This window comes from Saccopteryx leptura, chromosome 2 (genome assembly GCF_036850995.1).
Source record: "Saccopteryx leptura isolate mSacLep1 chromosome 2, mSacLep1_pri_phased_curated, whole genome shotgun sequence".
NCBI lineage: Eukaryota > Metazoa > Chordata > Mammalia > Chiroptera > Emballonuridae > Saccopteryx > Saccopteryx leptura.
In genome coordinates this window covers 348,773,522-348,796,859 of record NC_089504.1, presented here as the reverse complement: position 1 = coordinate 348,796,859, position 23,338 = coordinate 348,773,522, and the positions used below count along the sequence as shown (strand labels likewise).

Here is a 23,338-nt window from a genome sequence, read left to right as displayed (position 1 = left end):
TGAACTGAAAGACCATTCCACCTGCCCTCAGGAGCTCACACTCTAATGAACAAGGCGGGCTGAAGAACACCAGTAAAATAACTTCAAGCCCCAAGTACTAGAAACATACATTTATGTACATGGCCCGCTTCTGTTACAGCTGAACAAAGCGTGATACATTAAGGATGAATTAATCGTGGAGGTTTTAAATGTGTTCAGTTTTGCGCACGCATGCATGCACACATGCGCGCGCACACACACTCCCTAAGTCTGGACATTTCCATGGTGTTCATACATTTTGAAGAGGATCCTAGAAGGGAGAAGAAAATAGGGTTTGGAGACAAGGACTAGGATTTAGTGATAGGTACCTAAATAATCCAGTGGGTTGGAAGTGCCACAAGGACGGACACCCTGCCAGTCTGTCTAGTTTCTGGTGCGGAGCCTTTAAAATGGTTGTGAATGAATGAACAGGGAGGGAAGAAGGAGAGGGCCAGCTGGAAGGTGAGAGGTGATTTTTTTTAAGAGAACATGGTAATTATTTCCTCAAAGAGTGTGATGAGCTCAGAGGTATCAGGAACACAAGACTATCAACCACTACCAGCTAATGCTGGTGATGTTTATTTTGTCCCTGCAGATGAAGAGCATGGTCTGGACGAGGGCGAGAGTGGCACTGGACAAAAAGAAGGTATGAAAGCTTCCTACATGTACCGGCACCGGGCTGGACACTGGGGCTCCCGACTGAAGAAAGCACCTCCCTTTTATTATGGGGCCCCCGAATTAAGAAGGTACTGGATGTGTCAGCCTCCACAGCCCCAAATAAGATGACTGGTTATGGAACCATCTTAACTCTAAAGGCAGCCACCTATTCACATTAATTAATGTTTCCAGAACCGCCGAGATTTATCTTAGAGAGAGGGTGGAAGCCAAACCAGATATTTATTTTTTCCTATCAGTATTTCTGAAATCAGTACAGGGGAAATAGAATTGCCTCATCTCTAAGAGATCGGAGGATTGAGAATGGAAAGAATGGAAATGTCTTCTCTCTGAGAGGCCCGGAGATTGCAAGTTCAGAGGGGAATGGAAATGTGTCAGATCTGAGAAGTGAACGGGCGGTGAAGGATAGGATTGCTTGGTGATGCTGACTTCTGATGGCCCCGTTTGATTCCAGGCACATTGGGAAATGAATATGTAACAGGTTTCTTGAATACAAATTTACATCTTATTCATCCCAGACTGTTAACTATGCTTCAAGCTGTTAGTGAGCCCATCCTTTCTAAGGTCAGGTGCCCCTCTAAAGCCTCCTTAAGTGGACCAAGGACCTATTCTGTCATTGTCAGTAAAGAAACGCGCATTGCAAAGGCCACCTCGAAGACATTCATCCCATCAGCAGAAGCCTAAATGGTGGCTGATTTAGATACTGGCTGATTTTTCTTAGAAATTCTATGAAAGTCTTAAGCCTAGAGCTTCTTTTCTTTGTCCTCTCCCGGCTCCCTTTCCTTCTCTCTGTTTCTATTTCTCCCCCATTTCTCCTTTCTCTTCTCTCTTCCTTTCCTTCTCTTCTTTTTCCATGTTGCAAAGCCCATGTCCTTGGTTCATTCAAGAAGCAAATATGTAACAGGTTTAGTGAAGGACCCAACATCACAAGTGCCCAACTTCTCCCAGCGGGGGGAATAAAAGACAGCAAAGGGTCACGTGCCAAAGCAGGAGAGAAAGAAAGAGCCGAGGCGGGTATGATACAGGAGTGTTACTGTAGCTTCAAGTAAGTACCCTCTGACTATTAAAACATGTGACTTAGCCCATTCTGAAACCTGTGCCCCACTACTGTTTCTACTTGCTGTGTAGACTTCTAACAGAAAATCTGTTTCCTGACCAACCCATGTCCCACGTATGTCTTTTCTCCACTAATCTCCATCACTGGTGCAGGAAGGAAACACTTCATGTGGACAGCTAGGGTGGAATAACTGGAAGCTTCCTATGGCTAACTTTAGAGTAAACTTCATTCAGGAAGCATTAGTCTTCTGGCAAAAGTCTAAAATTCAATTTCAGACTCCTCCCTCATCTCACTTCCTCCTCCACCTCGCTAAGGTTCTATCTGGGTGGTGAGGGAGATTTATTTCTTAACTATTACAGCATATAATTCAAGTAGTTTTTGTTTTTTTGTTTTTCTGTTTTTTTGGGTTTTTTGTATTTTTCTGAAGCTGGAAACGGGGAGAGACAGTCAAGACAGACTCCCGCATGCGCCCGACCAGGGATCCACCCGGCACACCCACCAGGGGGTGACGCTCTGCCCACCAGGGGCGATGCTCTGCCCCTGGGGGGGGGGGGTCGCTCTGTTGCAACCAGAGCCACTCTAGCGCCTGGGGCAGAGGCCAAAGAGCCATCCCCAGCGCCCGGGCCATCTTTGCTCCAATGGAGCCTCAGCTGCGGAAGGGGAAGAGAGAGACAGAGAGGAAGGAGAGGGGGAGGGGTGGAGAAGCAGATGGGCGCTTCTCCTGTGTGCCCTGGCCGGGAATCGAACCCAGGACTTCTGCACGCCAGGCCAATGCTCTACCACTGAGCCAACCAGCCAGGGCCTCAAGTAGATTTTTTTTTTAATATAAAAAAACCTTTTGCTCCTTGTGCGTCTTGCCTCCAAACTAGGTGTTGCTAACGTGTAGTGAGCTCTAAATATGGTTTATGGTTTATACTCCCCACCAGTTATAATGATTGATAACTTAGCAATTAAAAAACAGAGTGGGACTTTTCTCTCTTGGCAGAATCTGAGGCAGGAATTTTTATTTTTTGTGTTTACTTATTTATTTATTCAATTTATATAGTGCCTTTTCTCCAAAGGAGCATAAACAGCAACAAACACGTAAAATCCAAATGTCATCACTTAGTGTTATAACAGTAAAAGACAGAGGTTGGAAGGACCCAGTGAAGGCGTAAAAAAGGCAGGGAGCTCTAGGACAGTGTGAATTCTTACATAATTGACAAGCCGCACAAGTTTGGTTCACTTAGTTTTTCTCAAGTGTTACCTGCCTTTTGATAGGGGAAAATAATCTTTTCTCCTAAAAGATACTATGGTTAGCAGGGTTACCTTTAAAGTCCATTTTCTTTACTACTCCAGGAATCCTGATCCCAATATGCTGTGATTTTCCTTGATGGAATTGCTAACATTTTAAAGCCCAACTAGATCGTATCAGAAGAGGGGGGAAAAAAAGGAATTCAGTTTCAGTTTATCCTTATTGGGTGTTAATGACCCTGTAAAATGTAATTTCTTTTATTTTATTCTGTTACCTAGAAAATCTATCATAGCCTTGTAGTATTGATTGTTCAATCTATAAAGAGCTTGGTTTACAGCATGACTGTTAGTAACAGGGTTATTTTAATGAGTGACTCTTCAACACCTCAGATTTTCACTAATTTCCAACCCATCAGCCTAACAGTCTAACATTAAGTGTCTTAAGTGATGAGAGTTTATCTCCCTTCCCTCCATGGGAAGGCAATGTCCATGTAACCAAAGAGTAAAGCACATTCTGAGTTGTTTATATGAAAATTGCTGGCCACTTGCTTGCGTTTGCCCTGTCAAACAAAAAGCAGAGCTGGAGACACAAACCATCCTTAGGTACATCAACTCTCTGACCAAGGAAGGTCTTCAGACAATTTGTTTTCACTCTGAAATAGTGGGCGAACTCGGCCAAAAGGGAGCCCGTGTTCAGGAGTTTCTGCGAGGTACAAAAATGGTCGCTGCTGAGCGTTCCGTCTCCGAGGCCTTCTTTCCACTTTGGTGCTGCCACCGGAGTGAATTGTTACATGAAGGAAACAGAGGGAAGCCGCAGAGGTATTTGCAGCTCTTACCTTTTGCAGCTTATTTCCCCAAACCAAACAGTTGAGTTTACCATCAGCCAGCTACCATTTTGGCCCAATGAAAGGAGCACAGGAGATGGGAGTCTGGATCTGTGAGCGTTCCCACTTCAAGATCATAGTTACAACGTTAGGGAACATGATAAGTTCAAAACTCAAGATTAAAGAGCCATGAATACAAGCACATGGTATTATTCAGTTGCTCTTCCTGTTCCTATGTCATAGTCAATGAATGAGCTTGGCAACTCTTTTCATGTTTCCCCCTGAATTAGTTAATATGGTATCAGACGGAGACCGCTTTAACGGACTGAATTTGGTAGCCTTTTTCAGTCCCTTCCAATGAGCCACTGCTTTGACCCTCTTTGTCCAAGTCTTGCCAACCCAGGCTGCAGCAAGGACTGGTTTAATCTGTCTTCTTATGGTTTCTCTTTCCTATCATTTGTTAAGTAGTTATACCCAATGCCAGTCCCTGTTGGCACAGTCCTTTTGCTCACTCATCGAGAAAATGTAAACACACGCTGACCTGCCTTTGGCCTCTTTTTCTTGGTCACAGCTTGAATTCTGGAACTATCCAATGTTTCCCCAGAGAAAAGCCCAAAGTAATATACGGACTCCGGAAGGAGCCCAGCAGGTTCTGTTGTCCCGAAGGAAGGACTGAGGCAGAGAAGTCTCCTGGTCCTTCCACCTGAGAACTCTCCACAGCATCATGGCTCATTTTTTATATTAACTCTGTCAACAGGCCCTGGCCGGTTGGCTCAGTGGTAGAGCGTCGGCCTGGCGTGCAAGGGGTCCCGGGTTCGATTCCCGGCCAGGGCACACAGGAGAAGCACCCATCTGCTTCTCCACCCCTCCCCCTCTCCTTCCTCTCTGTCTCTCTCTTCCCCTCCCGCAGCCAGGCTCCATTGGAGGAAAGATGGCCCGGGCGCTGGGGATGGCTCCTTGGCCTCTGCCCCAGGCGCTAGAGTGGCTCTGGTCGCGGCAGAGCGACGCCCCGGAGGGGCAGAGCATTGCCCCCTGGTGGGCAGAGCGTCGCCCCCTGGTGGGTGTGCCGGGTGGATCCCGGTCGGGCGCATGCGGGAGTCTGTCTGACTGTCTCTCCCCGTTTCCAGCTTCGGAAAAATACAAAAAAAAAACTCTGTCAACAGCACCAACTTGGCCTCAGTTACAGGAGAACCTACTATCACGGGTTATAAAGAACTTGGTGTGGAATGACAAACGCTTTGTAGTAAATACCTAGAAAAGAGAGAAAAACAATATATTTTTAATGTGAGCTGTTGCTGTTTATTCTCTGCCATTTTGTTTGCTTGGAGCTTAGCTTCTCTTATGTGAAATAAAGAAATTAAGATACTGCCCCCCCCTTTTTCTATAGTAAAACTACTTCTCATCTCTGCTAGCAATTTAAATGCCGAGATCACACCCATTAGCTTCTCTAGCGTTGTAGCTGTTGTTAATTGTTATAACTGTTTTAGTTATTAGTGGTGTCATTATTGCTCTTGGTCTTCTGTCTGTTTTATACTGAATATATTAGTGCTTTGCTTTTGAACTACCAGACTTTATTTTAGTGGAGAGTTAGGTTTTGTTTTGTTTTTGTTTTTGTTTTTTTTAGAGAGACATTGAGAAATACTGGCATTAAGCTTTATTCCTTTGTTTTTCATTCCAAATGGACAGACTGGAAAAAAAATAATTACATGGAATAATGCCCTCAAAATGAGAATAAGGATGTTTTGAGTTAATTAAATGGTCAGAATGTTGCACCATTTCTAATCTCGGACTGCAGCCAGAGTAGTGTAAACCTAAAGGACCCCCCGTCCAGCCCACAGAGGCAGTCCTCTCTCTCGGGCTCCCAGCTCCTCACTGATGGAAAGACATCAGAATCTCCTCACGCGCTCACTTGTTGCAGCTGAGCGGAGCAAGTTTAGGGAGAAGCTGAACTGGCCCTGCAGACTTCTGGCCTTCAAGCTCTTCCTGGGGCTCAACTTCAGGAATAAAGCCCTTACCTCTTTCCTTCCTCGAGATCCGTAAATAACACTCTCAATCAGGCTTCTATTACCTAACTAAAGTTTCGGAAGCCTTTCCTCACCCTTCCAATTAGGTGAGACTCCCTATCATACACAGCACCCCAACTTCTCCTTCGCAGCTATATTGCAATTATAAATAAACGTTTGTGTGGCTGTTTTACGGTGCTGCCCCCACTGGATGGCAGCCCTAAGGTCAAGAACCATGTGTGGACAATGCAGAATTCCCAGCATCTAGCCTAGTCCCTAGGACTAAGTAGGTGCTTGCTGAGTGCTGAGGAATGCATGCAATGAACCTGTGTACACACTTACACATTAATGCAAACCACACATATGCTAAACAGGGAGTTCGCAATAGAGTCTAATGTTGTCCGGTTAAGGTGTTCCTCCTACCTTAATACCAGAATACCTCGGTCTATATAGCAAGTCTAGCCTTGTCCCCATTTCTAGCCCTACATTCTGCTTGTTTTTCGGAGTATTTTTGGTTACGGTTCTGACAATTCCAGTTCTTGGGCTACACTGACCTATCCCTGGATTCCTGAGCTCTATCTTCTTTTGGACTTCAGCTTATAAAGAACTGAAGGCATTTTCTATATTTTTTCTTGGAAAGTTTTTCTTTTCCTCCTAGCTTCTTGCTTTCTCTGTGATCTATTGTGCTTTTAGAATAGGTCTTTTTCCAGATGTTCTCCCCAGATGCCTTATATCCTCGATAGCACATTATTTTTTTAAACATACATCTGAAAGGCATTCCTAATCTTAGCGCTACCCCACATCCAGGCACGTGAGGGGCAGCACTCCACTATAGCCACCTGCTAGGCAGAAGAGGCAAAGATAACATTGTCAGGCTAACCGTTTGGATATATCAAGTTATGTTTTAAAAATCTATTTTTATAAAATTACTTTTTCTCTACCATATAATATTGATATCAATATACATTTCCTCCCTAAATTTAGTCAAACTCTTGGGGTGATTAACCAACTCCATTACAACTGAAAATGCATTAATGTATCCTCTGGGAATGCTACCTTCACTTTCCTGGGACTGATACTCCTCTATTCTTCATGCACTGATATCTGAGAAATATATGCCTTGTCCTTTCAATAGGTAGCATTTTTTTCCTAATGTGTTGTTTCTTCCAAAAATATTCTTAACTCTATGGCAGAATGTTCCCCGCACAGTCGTCCTGTTTGCTGCCCTCTGTTGTCTGCTGCATATACAAATGGTTTTCTGTGTAAAGAAAACATGCTGGAGTTTCTTTATGGTTAACATTTTTACTTCTGGTTGCAATATCTGAGTCTAAACTAAATAGCTCTGTCCCTCCTCTGTTTTTGTGCGCTTTAAGATACCTACTATCTTTTCCAGAGACATATATAGGGATTTTGTTCCCCTGTGCCTTCATTATGTGAATTGCTCATAAGACAGGAACAAGTAGAAAAAAGGAAATATAACCGGGGCCTCTGTGCTCCCACTGCTCACCCTCCACCACACACACACACACACACACACACACACACACACACACACACCATCTATTCCCATCCTCAGCGACTAGCACTATCACTCCTAACGAGACGGTCAAGACAAATGAAGGGTAAGGTGGAAACTGGTAAAATAGGGTCCCCAAAAGTCACAGAAATTTTAGTTAGAACCCAAGGCTCCTGACTCCTAACAATAGGATTTTCACCTCTGGAAGATGGTTTGCCTGTAGCTCTCGTACATAGCATCCTGAGGAACAGGGAGCACTGCCACATTATCCCTGGTCTACTGGGCATTAGCTCTCCTGCCATTCAAATCCCCAGATCCTCTCCCACTTTGTACTCTAGTGTTTAACCTTTCCGGGTAGAAGAAGATCAATACAAATTCTTCATTGTTAAGAATCGATGGCTGTCCTGTGGCATCACTGCCATCTAGTCTTGCTGAGAAGCTCAGTAAATCTCTCCAGCTGCTTCTAAAGCTTGGTTTGTCGTCTTGAGTTGCTTTCATTTTTAATGCAGATCACTTTGGTTTCTGTTCCCCTGGGGGCTTGCAGATAAATCTTGGCAGACATGTTCAGGGTCTACAAATGAGATGCTGGAAAAGAGCCAGCCCACCCAGAATTTAGTTGTAACGGATGAGACACCCCCTTGGTTCCACTTAAAGACGGAGCTATTTGTTTCTGTATTTATTGGTGATTACCTCATATAGTACCTGGGTGGGAAGTGCCTCGGATGAAGTTCCTCTGTAACAGAGGAGGCCACATGTGAGGCTGTGATACGGATGCATGCTGGCTGACTCAGCCTCTCTTGTAAATAGGAAGTCAGAGACTCACCCCATTTTTTCAAATGCATAATGAAGAGAAGCACTGATGGTTTAGACGCCCTGAATCAAAAAAGTCTAGCAGGAACTCTCTTTGTGCTGCTTACTTACACACCAAGTGAAAAATTACCTGCCTGATTTTCTTTCATTAATAAATGAATATATTTATCATATTATTGAATAGTATCCAACTCAGGGTGATCTGTAAATATTTAATGTTAGTTAATGATCTCCTTCTCCCACAGCCCTTTGCTCATGCTGAGTGTTTAGCTGTATCTCATCCTGGCCCCCCCTGAATCTTAGGTTTCCTAGGGGCAATATCAGAACCCTGGTTTCCATTTGCAGCAGAAATGTGGGCTCCCTGGAAAAACACAGAGTCTTTTTAATTTTGCTTTCTCCTCTCTTTGATCAGTGGACTACACCAGTTATTACCAGGGCCTATGGGATTGCCATGGTGACCAGCCAGACGAACTGTCCTTCCAACGGGGTGACCTCATCCGCATCCTGAGCAAGGTAAGTACATAGAGTGTGGGGCTTGAATCAAAAGTTTATTTTTTCACATTTGATGGTATAATCAACTTAACCAGAATTATTCCACATCATACACTTCTCTTGTGTGTATTACATAACGTCCTCACACATCAATTCCCACTGATTTACAATTCTTAGGGAAAAATTTAATTGAAAATTCAGATCCAGGAACCAATTTTAAAATTTAAAAATACAATAAGGTAGCCTGACCAGGAGGTAGCACAGTGGATGGAGCGTTGGACTGGGATGCGGAGGACCCAGGTTCAAAACCCCAAGGTCGCCCGGCTTCAGCGTGGGCTCATCAGGCTTGAGCACAGACTCACCAACTTGAACACAGGATTGCTGGCTTGAGCATGGGATCATAGACATGACCCCATAGTTGCTGGCTTGAGCCCAAAAGTCACTGGCTTGAGCCCAAAGGTCACTGGCTTGAGCAAGGGGTCACTCGCTCTACTGGAGCCCTCTGGTCAAGGCACATGTGAGAAAGTAATCAGTGAACAACTAGGGTGCCACAACGAAGAACCGATGCTTCTCATCTCTCTCCCTTCCTGTCTGTCTATCCCTCTTTCTGTCCCTCTTTCTGACTCTGTCAAAAAAATAAATTAAATTAAATAAGGTAGAGATAATACTAAAACTATGCCAATCAAAATTTGATCTTTTTAGTGACTTGTAATGCTTAAAAGGTCATCACTATGTACATAATTTATTACCATATCATACTCTTAAAAACATTCTGGCTAGGTCAGCTGCCTTCTTATTTCATTTATAGATAAACAAGACTATAATATAATTATGTATGGGGGAGGAGTCAGAGCTAGCTAGCTCAATTGGTTTGAGCAAATGCTGATAAGGCCAAGATAGTAAATCAAACCCCACAAGGGCCAGCAAACTTCATTCTCTTCCTCAGTCACAAAGTTAACCCCTAACCCCAGGTAATCATCTCACAAATAGCGTTGCTGATCATAAAAGAATTGGGGGCGGGGGAAATAAGGACAAATTATTATGATCCATCATCAATGTGAAGAAGATTCAGAACGTATGGGCTACTGAGGAGTCAGTACCATCACCTTTGTAATGAAAGACTACACATATTCTGTATAGGTGGACAAAGGAAATAGGTCCCTGAAAAAAAAAGAAAACTTATTAAAAATTCTCTCTCTATGAGGTTAATCAGTATTTACAGGCCTGGCCTATGGGGTGCAGTGGATAAAGTATTGGCCTGGAATCCTGAAGTCGCCATTTTGAAACCCCAGGCTTGCCTGGTCAAGGCACATACAGGTGCTTCCTGCTCCTTCCCCCTTTCTCTCTGTCTCTCTTTCTGTCTCTCTCTCTTTCTCTTATAATGAATAAATAAATAAATAATCTTTAGTTATTAAATGCATGAAATAATAAACTACTTTTTGGTATATCATTTTAAAAAAAGATCTACAAACACATTTTGAAACAGGCACCATTTGCTCTTTAATGATGAATATGTGGATTCTGTAAAGGAATATTGAAAACCCACTACTGTATGTCAATAACCCATCATTTGCCATTTAACTTTATTCTGTGAATGTTACCACCTTGGCTAAGGGTTTGTCTCAATTTGAAATATACTATAAGCTCCTTAAGAAACAGATCAGGGCCAATCCCAGGTACCTTTCAGTGGTTCCAATGAGTCCCCTCCAAACCAGGGCTGAATTCAGACCTTACCCTTTTCAAGAGAGTAGGAGGCCTACAAGAGCCTTGCTGAGTGCGATCACAATCTTCTAGTGATTTCTTCCAGAGTCCTAATTCAGCACCACCCTAGTGCCATTCTGGTGCAGCTCTAATACACCAAGAATAAATTGGAAGCAAAGAAGGGAAGAGAGTGGACATTGGCCTGATTGGTATTTCAAATGGCCGAAAGCAAGGTTTGCCGTGTAATAGAATTTGTGTACATTACCACACTGGCATTATAGGGGTAATCAAGTTATCCACTCAGGTGTGACCAGGCCTCTGTTTGCCCAGAGCCTGCAGGTGAACAAATTAACTGTTTACATTGTCTGAGGGGCCTGCAGCAGGAGGTGGGAGAACAGAGCCAGATTGTCTGCTGGCCTTCTCTCTCCTTCATGATTATTTTGTTTGTTTTGCATGTCTTTTTGCCTTTGTTAATGGCTTCTCACTGGGAGTCCCTTTCCTCCGTTTAGAAGGGGCTGTGTGTTGACTTGCCTGGCAGTAAGGAGCTGTCTGTAGTTACCATGGCTCCATGGCTGTTGTATTTTTAAGAGATATCAAAGAACATGGGGAACTTCCCCCACCCGCTTTTTTAACCAATCCCCTTTCCCTTCCTCCGTTCCTAAAGGCTACGAGTTGATCAGAATTTAAGTCAGCGAGGGTACCATGCTGCCCTGGTCCTTCCGGGCCTCTTTCTCCATCTGTGGAAGGTCACGAGTCCATTTCATCTCTTACCACTGTGGTAGCACATTCCTTCCTTGCAAAGCCACAGCATTTGCCTCCCTTCTTCATGTTGCTAATCCCTGCACAGCAGAGGAGGAAATGAGAAACGAGAAGCTCAAACTGAAGTCTCTCTCGGAAAGCTTCATTCCAGTTAACGCTGGCTTGGGGAGCCTTTCGGACTGGATTTGCCTTGACGGTATTACCTAACTCAGTAAGAGTCCTTGAAGAAGAAGGGACCTTAAAAGGCAAAAGGCCACCCAACCCATTCCCTTGCCTCTAAGAAACCCAAATAAACCAATTTGGATTCAGCTAGAAAAGGAGATTTCACTGCCATTCTCAGCTGTCTGTCTATTCAGATGTTGGGTAATTCCTAACCTCTGGAATTTTCTCCCAATGGATCCTAAACTCACTCCAGGTGAGCCCCCGATGGTTCCCTTTCTTGGAGTCAGTTATACTCTGCAGCCTGTCCCCCACACCTAGAAGAACAAAACTGACTCAAGTTGAGGTTAGTCCAGAAAAATAGTTCTAGAAATCTCCATTTTACTTTTCTCTCTGGCTAGAAGAACCGGTGTTCAGGCAAGCAGGGCCTGCTGAAGAGGTCTCTTTCCCTGAAAAACGCAAGGCCGGAGGCAACTGGGTGCCGCTTAGCTCACCCGGCCCAGTTAGCTCCCTTACCTGTAAAATGAGGAGGCTGTACCGGATGGCCTCTAAGGTTCCTTCCCCCTCAGTCACTGCCTGACACTGCAGAACTGCTAAAGAAATGCCACACAAAAGTGTTTTCGTTTTTAGTGTTTATTCAGATTACACAAACAAATAATTCCAATTATGAGCTGTTTTATTTTTGGTTCTCATAAATATATCTGGTCTCCTACACACACACCTCTCATTGTATAATGAACTAAATATATTTTTTTAAGATTTTATTTATTCATTATAGAGAGGGGAGGGAGGGGCAGGAAGCATCAACTCCCATATGTGCCTTGACCAGACAAGCCCAGGATTTTGAACCGGCAACCTCAGCGTTTCCAGGTTGACGCTTTATCCACTGCGCCACCACAGGTCAGGCTGAACTAAATATTTTGAAGGGAGTTGGTGGATAACAGAAATGGCCCCAGGATGAGGAAGTGGGATGGGAGTGTGGGGGGAGGGGCTGGAGGGGTAACAGCTTTATTCTTGAGGTCATGCTGCCTCCTGCTGTTTCTTTATAGTTGCCCAAGTATGAGCCACCTTGAATCCTAGAATCCCAGGGCCAGGGGCATCTGTTAGGGCCTAAGGCCTTTGGGCAAGAAGGATCTCAGAGAGTTATTTACCCTCTTTAAAAAAAAAATTATTTTTCCAGAGAGGATGATTGGCTGGGCAGGAAAGATACACCCCATAGATAACCAAATGCCCATTATCTGTCCTGTTCTTAAGGAAGCGAGTCAGTAACAGATGGGTTACTTTGACCTTGAGCAAAGCCACTTAATCTGGCTAATCTTCAGTCTCTTCATCTGCAAAAATTGGGCTAAATTCTATTCATAGGGTGCTGTGATGCTTACATTAGAAAAATTTGTGTAAAGAAGTGCATGGCATCTAGGAAATGGTAACTATCAACCCCCTTTTCCATTAACAACACACTTTTTGGGTCAATGTTGTGCACATACTAGCAACTCAATAAATTATTAGTGTATTGAGAGAGAAAAAAGGTAGTCTGTCCTGCCTAGACCTCTTCATTAAGATGCTCAAAAGCACAAAAGATTCTCACTTAGAAATAGAAAATAGTGAAGAGGCCTACATAAAAATCCACTGTGCCTTTTCTGGTCTGAGATTTCATCACTGGCCAAACTGATCAATTGCTCAAACTTCTCTATTGAGGAGGGGCCAGAGCCATGTATCCAAGCTCTGAAACAGTGACCAGTGGCATAGTCCACAGGACTCCTGCTGACCCACTCCAACATATCCATACATCCCTCGGCCCCCTGCAGTTTCATGCCCACTTAATTCACTGAATTCCAATTGGGTCTGAAAATATATTAAAGGAAGATTTTTAATAATGAAGCAGATCTGTGCACCCAGCGGCTGTTGATGTTCCTGCATCCCTTTTGGGCCCAGACAATTCTGCTCTTTCTGACACAGGGACTCAGGCCACAGCGGGGTGCCTAGCGCTCCTCAGTGCCTCCAGATTGTGGCGCTTGTGCAGGTCCCCTCATACGTAACCGATGGCTCCTAAGGGCCTGCCTCTCGTAAATTACTTCCCACGATGCCTGCGACCATGGCAGAATTCAAGTTTGAATAGAGCAGGGAAAAGGTGTTTGAAAGGCCTGTTCACTCAGCTGCATTTTAATTTCCTTTTCAATCTTGTCCCAATTAATTTCACAGAATTAATCTCACAGAAGCAACTCGGCAGCATTGAGGCTGCGGTTTTAGTGTGGCGGTCGCTCTGCCTGAACATGAAATAGGAGCTAATATAAAAATCCATCTGCTGTGTTTGAAATACATGCCGGCTGCTGCTCAGTCCTGTCTGACATTCCAAACATCAACAGCGGGGAAAAGTGATTTGGGGGTTAGTGGCCATCAGTACTTGGCAGGGGTTCAACAACAGGTGTACTCCAAAAATCCATTCAGCCTGGGCACCAGGCATGACAGGGCAGGTGCTGAATCACCCTCCATGCAGTAATGCCGCACCCTGGCTTCGTTTCTTTTGCGTGGGTATCGTAAGGCCCTGCTGCGGACCAGCACTGCTATGGGCATTTATTGTAAGTGGGAGAAAGGGAGGTAAGAAGCCTCTATTTGGATAAGACAAGTCACAGGTCCCAGCTTTCAGAGAAGTGATTCTGTCTTCCTGGCTCCAAGAGCTCTCTCCAGGGAACCTTCTTTCTAAATAATAAAAGTGCTTGTTCTACTGTGCAAGATAACGTAAATGCCCATTTAAAAATTAAGCCTTCTTTACCGGAAGTTGTATATAGTGGTAACATGAGCTGTCCAGCAGATAAGGGTGAACTGAGGAGAAAAAGAGAAACAGTTTTTCAATTGACTAGAAAGGACAGGAGGTCCCTGAATGAGGTCTTGCATTTAAGGTAAACCGAGTCAGTAGGCTACATCTCTTGGGCTTACGTTATATGTCTCATAAATTGGCCTTTAAGCTCCTCCGAGGTCTGTCCAGCTGCTTATTCCCATGGAAATCAGCCTTGGAGCAACAAGCTGGGCACCACATAAGGTTTAGTCTGACATGGGAGCTTAGTGGGGGTGGGAAGATAATCCTGTGGCCCAGCAGGCGTTGGTCGGCTTCTCTGCCGATGCCGTTGATACGGAAACAGGGAGCCTTATGTGCAAGGCCAGGTTTAACATCTAACACGTGATGCTGTGAGATGGCCGTGGGCTTTATATAGATGGGGGGGGGGGGCTGATTTTGTCACCCTGAGTGACCGTTAGCCTCCAGCATTGGGTTAAAGCTACTCAAACTCAGGCTGGATCCTAGCTCCAAACCCAGCTCCGTTACTGAAGGCAGCAGGCCTGTTCCCAGCATACCTAGTCTATGTTAACAAAACCCCAAGTCTGTTAGAATGAGATGTTGAAAGCCCCGTGTTCTCCGCCTGCTCCCTCCAAGGGCTACTTAAAGAATGTAGACCTTTCCCCTGCCCTAACCCCCATCCCTTCCAAAAGAGATATGTATGTTGTAAAAATTATCTAAATGCAGCAATACTTCCTCTTTTAAGTGTGCTTAGTTGAATGTGACAAGAACCCTCATAAAAACAGATAAGTTAATTCCTTCAATTGCTTTAAATGAAGGGGTTTTTTTGTTGTTGTTGTTCTTTTTAATTTCAGGGCTCTGAGGGAAAGGAGGTGTTTGGTGACATCTAGTGTCCATTTATGACTTCCTCAGGCACCATTACCCTCTGCTTGGCTGAGTGGGGGATGGGTGGGGTTATTTGGGAGGTAATTCAGGGGTAGTAAGTAGGGAGAATATAGGCCTGGGGCACTGGCTGCCCAAACAGTGTGATGAAACTGATCAATGCCTGTCAAAGAGCTATTATTCACCTCTGACCTAACCAAAGGGGGTGGGTAAGGGGACTACCATCGGAAAATATCTTTTATTTATGATGATATGAAAGAGACGCAGAAGCTGTCCCCACCACCCCATTTCATGTTAACAAGCAGGTCAACACTGTGCTGTGATGACGAAGATGATGATGATGATGGTGTTTTCTCTCATTAATAACCCCTATGGGAGGCTATAGAGTTAGGAGGATGGGAATGGGATTTGGGGTCAGCTGGAAGGCAACGGTCATACACCGGTCAAATTCAGTAGAGGCCATTCCTTTCCCCCAGACAGGAACCAATCGTCTAGAACAAACCCTGGCAGCCTCATTCCTTCCAGGTAATTTTTATAAATGAGGGGCACCCATTCCAAGAGAGGACAAAAGGGAGAGGGTGTTGGGGGGGTGCGTATGCGTATGCATGCATATAAACCTGCTAACGAGGCCAAAATGCATATCAATAGTATCCTCCAAACCCTGGCCATTTATCAGAAAACCCTTTTAAAAAAAAAAAAAGAAAAGAAGAAAATTGGCATTTTCCACTTAATCTCCTTACTCCTAAACTGTCATCCTGGATGGGACCTTTCACTTTCTACACACACCTTTCAGTCAGGTGTTAAGTCCCAGATCAGATAATTAACTGTGAGGCCCAAACAGAAATGTTTACCTAGAACCATATAAGCCCCGGCAGGTTTAGGGTAATGCTCAGAATCGCCTGATGCTTTACAAACTCCCGTGTAAAAAATTCCAGCCATTTATTTCCCAGTGAATTTATAACAAGTGCTGTTAAAGTCTTCGTCTTTTGACAGAGGTAATAATAAATTCACTGTTAAAGACGGTAGTTTAATTCCTTATACCTCCAATACTGCACAGAATAAACCATATTCATCACTGAGTAATTTTTTACCACATAAATCTTTAAAACTAACCGGTGAAGGCTGTTGAGACTGAAATATTGTGAATTTATTAGATATGCCCATGTAGTATTGGATTCAGAGGTTTCCATTCGAATATATTATGGGGGACATTTGTGTCTTTAACTGTGACGTTCCCTCCATTCCCCACTGCCAGTATTGTAACAAGCAGCTCCTCCAGAGTCAACTGCACATTTATTAGACAGAGATTTAGTAACAAACTCCTCACTAATCTGCCAAAGAGGCTGCATGACATTTCGGTGAGACGCTCTATGTAAAAGGAGTCACAAAAGCTTTGTTTCTGCGTAATTATTTTCTCAGACGGAGCTCAGCCTCCCCAAACCTCTGTCTGCCAGTGTTTCTTGGTAGTGTACACATCCAGCTCTCCGACCAAACTAGCAAAATACTGGAGCAAATTATAACCTCACTGCAAATGAGGTTAGAGGATTAGCAGTGAGGGGCTTGGGGTAATTGGTGAAAACGCACACAAGTTGGAATTAGCAGGCATTGCTAGGCAGTATTGAAGGCTAGTGAAAAGATTATATTGATTATCAAACTAGAAATAAGACGATGGTTTCAAAAAACCTGCTCTTTAAAAACTTTCATCTTGACATGTGACACATTAGAGATATAATTAAATGCTCAGATTTGAACCAAAATCCATTTACTCTATCATATTAATTTTGAGTGAAAATCTGTGCCCTGTAGGAAGGAGTATTCTGAACCTTTCCTATGATTTGCTAGTGAAGTGACATTTAAACTAACCTGCTGATTATATCAAATTGTAATACCCTCTCCAGTTTCATTAAGAAAACATTAATATTGCTAGAATGAAAAATATATTTTCTTCTAGATGCAGAAATGTGCATCATCATTTTAGAAAAGAGCTTCAGCAGCTTCTTCATTCCCACTAATATCCTGTATTTGGGAAAAGCTCCAGATACTAAAAACTTCCAAGAAGCATTGTGAACTTTAAGATTTTTTTAAATAAAATAAAATAGGCTTCTAATTGTTAAACAAAGGAGAAAAATCTCCTGGCAGTACAAGACTGCAGCCCATCAGAATAATTGTAAAAACACAGACCCGGCTAGAAAGATAAGCATAATACCAGCAATTAATATTCAGCATTTCACATTATAGTCAAGAGGCTGTGTTTTTCTCTGTGATGTGGCTCATAAGCTATGAGTATTGGGAGCCAGACTCAGCTCTGTCTTCTTTTTGTGCATGAGGATTAAGGAGAAAAAAACAGCAACAACAATCCTGCTCCATCTGTAAATGAACAAACATCTTGATTTTATAGCTATTTACTTTGTAAAACTGAGGAATGAAACCAAAATTACTGGATGCCTAAGTAACACTTTAATTCCAAATTCATTTACACTGTCGCTATGTAGTTGTCACAAGCCATAATGCAGTATTTAATTAAAATAACAGAAGTGCATCTAGATATGTCCTGGGGTAGCTATCACCAAATTATAGTCTATGCCACCCGTATTTTATTTATGAAATGACAGATTCTAAGGTGCAAGTAGGCTAATACAAAAACGTAAACATTTTAAACCTGCATTTTTAGAAAGTCTTTTTCCCCCCTGCTGCGTCTTTAATTTTTTTTCCTCCTTCTATCAGGTTTTTTTTTAAGTGGGATTGTTTTGATGTCAATAAATATTACTCTTCCTAACTCTTGCTTTTTTAACTATTGACCTCCTGAGTCTTCTGGCTGTGCATCCCCTATCTGTTGTCATGAAAAGGCTTGTGCGCTATCCCAGGAGCCACAACAAGCGCAGGGTATCTTAGCGGAACTTGGACATGGATTCCAAGAGGATAGGAAAAAAGCAAACCCTTTTCAGGCTCGGCAGGCTCGTTCCCATACAATCTTCCTTACGCTTTTTTTCCCCACCTATAAATACCAGCTACAGCTTACACGCTTGCTTGCTCTACTTGGTGGATGTTCACATGCAGACATACTGCTCCTTTTCATAAACGCGTGGCATCTATCTTACACGCACCCCCCATCTATCTCCTCGTTCACACTGGCTGTCCCATCCACCTCCTTGTCTGCAGAGTTATGTTCAGCAAGATCCTGATTTATAGGAAATAAATAATGAAAATGGAATGGATTGGAAAGATAATCGAAACATTCAAATTGTTATTTTTCACTGTGTTTTCCGCAACAGAGCATCTATAAATACCTAGCAAAGGTGATGGCTGATTCCTAAAAAGCAATGCCTTATGGAATATTCTAACCCAGTGGGTCTCGACACTGTATCTTTCCTGTTCTGTCTCTCTTGTTTTTTGCTACTCAGATTGTGCCATTTTTAAATGGCAAATGATGTGGTGTTATTTTCATTCTTTCTGCTTGTTATTTATACTATCTGTAATGATCAATTTTTGTCATCATTGATCCTCTATAAGATAATCCGAAGAATTGTAAAACAGAAACAATAATTGCAATCACCTTTTTTAAAGAAAATAGCTCCTACAATTGCTATATAAAGGTATGCCCCCCCCCCCCCGAAAAATAAGATATTCCAATAATGGTATTGCATCATAGCCCGATCCTGCAGCTGCTGTCTTTTGGAGAAAAGGTTCTTTAAACACACTTGTAATTATTTTAGCCCCTTTCACAGGTCACATAGAAAGTTAATTTCAATCGCTGCTAATTTCCGTCCAACAAGAGCACGGTTCTTTAAACCACCCAAAATAATTGGATTCAAAACAAATTTAGGAAATTGAGTGTGTTAGAAAGCAAATAAAAATATCCTTTTGGTAAAGAGGAGGGTGAAAGTAGTAAAAATGGCCTTTTTTTCTCCCTTCTTTCCCCTTCACAACTTTGCCATTAAAGTTGCACCTACAGCTAGAAGTTTGTCCGTGAAAAATGGTCATTTTGTTTCTCTGCTCAAAGAATGTTATTAAAATGCTAATTTAAAAGAAAAAGGAGTTAAATATCTAGCGATGGTGCATTCTAATTGCAACCATAATGAGCTCTCTAAATGTGCATGCCCCTGACACACACAGAGCATAAACAGCAGTAAACAGATCATTAGTACCCGCGTTCATTTATTCTGGCGACCTTACCATGACCCCACCGAGGGTAGGGTGAAAAGCAGGTGGATCTGGCTGTGACACCCCCTAGAGGGATCCAGGAAATGAAGCTATAAGCGGTTGTCATGGAAACGCCTGTGTGTGCAGATGATGTAACACACCGACAGGCTGTAGGGCTCCGCAACTGGGACGTTGCCTTTCTCTCACTGGAACAATCTTGAGGATTAAATTATTCATTTCTTTAATTCACAAAGCAAAAGGAATCCTAATTTTCTTAGTGATATGCAACTCTCTTCCATTTGTCTAAGGTCTGGAACATGGTGACTTGTCATCCCCTCGTTCTGTGAAACCCACCCCAGCTTCCTGGAATCTAGCTCCAAACCTTGGAATCTGGCAAAACCAAGTGGGGGAAAGACAGCAGAAATCTTATACTCAACATCTGTACCTAAAGAGAGGAAAATCTAAGATTCTAAGCTAAAATAAATAACACAAAATACACACACACACACACACACACACACACACACAGTGTCCCTTTCTGGTGAGGGCATGTTGGCCAGAGACTAAATGTTTACCTGTCCTGAACAAAATGGCTTTGTTTACAGCAGGGCCGAGTCAAGACTGTACCCAGTGCAGACAGCATAAAGCAGAGAGGTACCAGCCCCAAATGAACACATCACCCTAGCAAGGTGCAAGAAAAAGAGATAAGAGAAAACAAGCATCTGCTCACCCCCTCCCATGTCCAATTGAGGGAATCGAGATTAATAAAAATAATTCTTTGGAGAATGATTCCACTCCAGCCTACCCTGTTTTGCACCAAATAACCTCAATAACCTTACGGCAACAGTAGAATAACTTTTCTTCTTTTTAAAAAGGAAGCAGAAAAGACCATCTCTGGAAATTATTTTAAAATAAAAAATATCCTGGCCTGCGCCTCCTCCCCACCCCCCTCTCCATTGCACTTTAGATGAACCTGTGATATTGTAGCAATGGCCCTTGAAGTGCAGTGGGGAGGTGATTTAGGAGAATATTAAAGGCAATGTGGAGATTCAAGGCACCTCTCTCAGGGAGATCTGGAGAAATACGCAGCACAGATGGGCAGAGCAGATTAAACATTTCCGTCACATTGTTTCCAAATTGTGTTGTGGTGCCTGAGGCTGGTACTGCGGTCAGAGCAAAACAGAGCGGTGCAGAGCTGCGAGCTGCACAGTTTATGGAATACATATTAATATGCCGGTCTCACATGGTATCACAATTCTATCAGCTCCAAAATGGTGCTGTCTCTATTGTTCCTGAATTCTGCACTTGGCACCTTGTTTTCCCTCGACTGCAAAGTGTTTACCTTCCCTTTATCCTTTCTCTGTCCTTTAGGCAAAGTTCAAGTTGTGTGTTTCTTGTTTCTCTTTCCTTACAGCCCTGTTCCACCACCCCTCTTTTCTTCACAGCTTATGATTTTTCTGTGACGCACACTCTGAGTTTAGCACGCACTTCCATCACCAACAACATCCAGCTTGTGCACAGGTCCTACACGCCTCCCTGGCCTTGACTTGATCTTTATCCACTCCTACCCACTACAGGACATCAGCTTCAGCCTTGAGGCTGAATGTGCCCTTGCGCTGGAATGCTTAGACCTTCTATCTAGCACAGTGGTCCCCAACCTTTTTTGGGCCACGGACCGGTTTAATGTCAGAAAATATTTTCATGGACCGGCCTTTAGGGTGGGACGGATAAATGTATCATGTGACCGAGACAAGCATCAAGAGTGAGTCTTAGATGGATGTAACAGAGGGAATCTGTTCATTTTTTTAAAATAAAACATTGTTCAGACTTAAATATAAATAAAACGGAAATAATGTAAGTTATTTATTCTTTCTCTGCGGACCGGTACCAAATGGCCCACGGACCAGGGGTTGGGGACCACTGATCTAGCAGACACATCCCTCTTATCCTCAGAACCCTCAACTCTTAGCTGGGGGAGTGAGCTTTGTACAATGTCACTATGTGCCCCAACTGCTTCCACTGACCACCCGGCTTTTCCTGTCCCCTTTCTTTATATATATATATATATATTTTTTCATTTTTCTGAAGCTGGAAACAGGGAGAGACAGTCAGACAGACTCCCGTATGCACCCAACCGGGATCCACCCGGCACGCCCACCAGGGGCGATGCTCTGCCCACCAGGGGGCGATGCTCTGCCCATCCTGGGCGTCGCCATGTTGCGACCAGAGCCACTCTAGCACCTGAGGCAGAGGCCACAGAGCCATCCCCAGCGCCCAGGCCATCTTTGCTCCAATGGAGCCTTGGCTGCAGGAGGGGAAGAGAGAGACAGAGAGGAAAGTGCGGCGAAGGGGTGGAGAAGCAAATGGGTGCTTCTCCTATGTGCCCTGGCCGGGAATCGAACCCGGGTCCTCCGCACGCTAGGCCGACGCTCTACCGCTGAGCCAACCGGCCAGGGCTCCTGTCCCCTTTCTTATACTCACTTCCTTCCCCCCACTACCATGAATCTAGGCCCATCAACCTCCAGATGAACAAATTCCCTGAAATATAACAATACGCTGGTTCAACTGAGGCAAATTTCATGATTCATTGTTAGGATTTATAGACCAAAACTCTGAATAATGGAAAAAAAGAGAAAATGATTGCCAACAACTTAAAACATGGTATGCAACAGCCTGGAAAGGCCGCCAAGCTACCTGAGGGTTCAGCTAAAGCACCGAGGTCCCATCCTCTCCCAGGTTCCAACACCACTAACCCACCATCCACCCCACTGACCACTTTCTTTCTCCTTCTGCACAATCTGTGCATAAAACCACTTGTGCTGGAAAACAGGCACCCGTTTGACTTTGGTGAACAATTCCTGTCCTCGGTCGTGTTTTTCTCAGCAGTTGGAAGGGTGCTGAGTTAGTCCTCAATTTATTTAATACTTTATGATAGCCATAGAAAGCATTAAATTTCCAAAGCTAGGTTTTAAGAATAGAGAAATTGTGGGTCAATCCAGATTGAAAATACGATGATTTTGGCTGACCCTGGAATATTACAATCTACTCCACCTAGGAATTCAAATTTCCCATCTTTACTAATGATAATGTATGACACACAAGCACTAATAAGAGAAATAAGCAATCATAAACGAGTAATTCTGTGATTGATTGGCTTTTCCCATACATATATCAAACATTTATTGATCTTTCATGGTAGGGGCTGATTGATTGTTCTCTTGAAGAGGAATTCTCTTGTTTACAAGCACTGATATAGTGAACTTTGATAGTTAAGAGAACAAGAGTATGAGACATTTTTCTGGGAAACTTGTCCTACAGAGGCTTATCAAAGCCCAAGTCAATGTGAAAAGAGACCGTTTCTATTAGGAACATTCTCTTCAACTGAATTCCTAGGATCAACATTTTCAATAAAGTTTGACTTCCTTTTGCCCAGATGTTTAGAAAGACAGGAAAAATGCCGTGACAATCCCAGGAGACCTGAAATCCTCAACATGGGGATACATACCTATAAGTGACAATGTTAATAAGAGTCAAGTGACAATGTTAATAAGTGAAAAGCCAATCAATCACAGAATTACTCGTTTATGATTGCTTATTTCTCTGATTACGAGCAGAGTTCATTCAGGGGAATTAACAGTGTTCCAAAAGCCATCCTGTGAGTGTGAACGGAAGCTATGGGAAGACACCATAAAGTCATAATGAAAGAGATGGTGCCTTAGAAGGGATAAGGCCTCTTGGTCAGCATTTGAAGAAGAATTTGTAGGCTGAGGCCTACAAAACCCAGCATGGCAGGAGCAAGGATTCTTGATTTCCTCTCGTCATATTTTTTAAAAGGGGGGAGGGAGGTAAATATGGCTACCCTGGGCCAAAGTCCAGGGCCAGGCCGTAGAGATCATTGCATTTTCCCCAAGAGCACTGATTCGTAAACTGTAGAGGGTTCATAAATCCTTTGAGAATCTGATGAAAGATCTGGGCCTCACCCCAAGGACAAGACACATGTATATGTGCACCCAAAATTTTATAGCAATTTCAAGGAGTTTAAAGGTCTCATCACAGCCATCCACAGGCCAGGGGTTCACAGGCTCCAGTTTAAGAATCTGTGTCCTAGAGGATGGTGGTTTCCTATTGTTGGAACAGCCTAGGAGTCACTGAGCCTAGAAATTGAATTCTCATCCCAAGACAGGATGGTCATTCCAGGTCATGTCTGTGCTACTCCAGGGGAGCCATGGAAGAGCTTATACAAATAGGAGCCAGCAGGGAGGAGAGAAATTAAAATGT

General features: G+C 43.4%; 1 protein-coding gene across 2 annotated transcripts in view; it reads left to right on the top strand.

Annotated features, from left to right (window-relative positions):
- The window catches only part of SKAP1 (src kinase associated phosphoprotein 1), a 274,756-nt gene that overhangs the window by 241,451 nt on the left and 9,967 nt on the right, over window positions 1–23,338 (top strand). For both annotated transcript variants that reach the window (XM_066366401.1, XM_066366402.1), the window contains exons 10-11: window positions 614–664; window positions 8,549–8,649. In XM_066366401.1, the coding sequence (XP_066222498.1) occupies window positions 614–664; window positions 8,549–8,649 (152 nt within the window). The remainder of the gene's footprint in view (window positions 1–613; window positions 665–8,548; window positions 8,650–23,338) is intronic.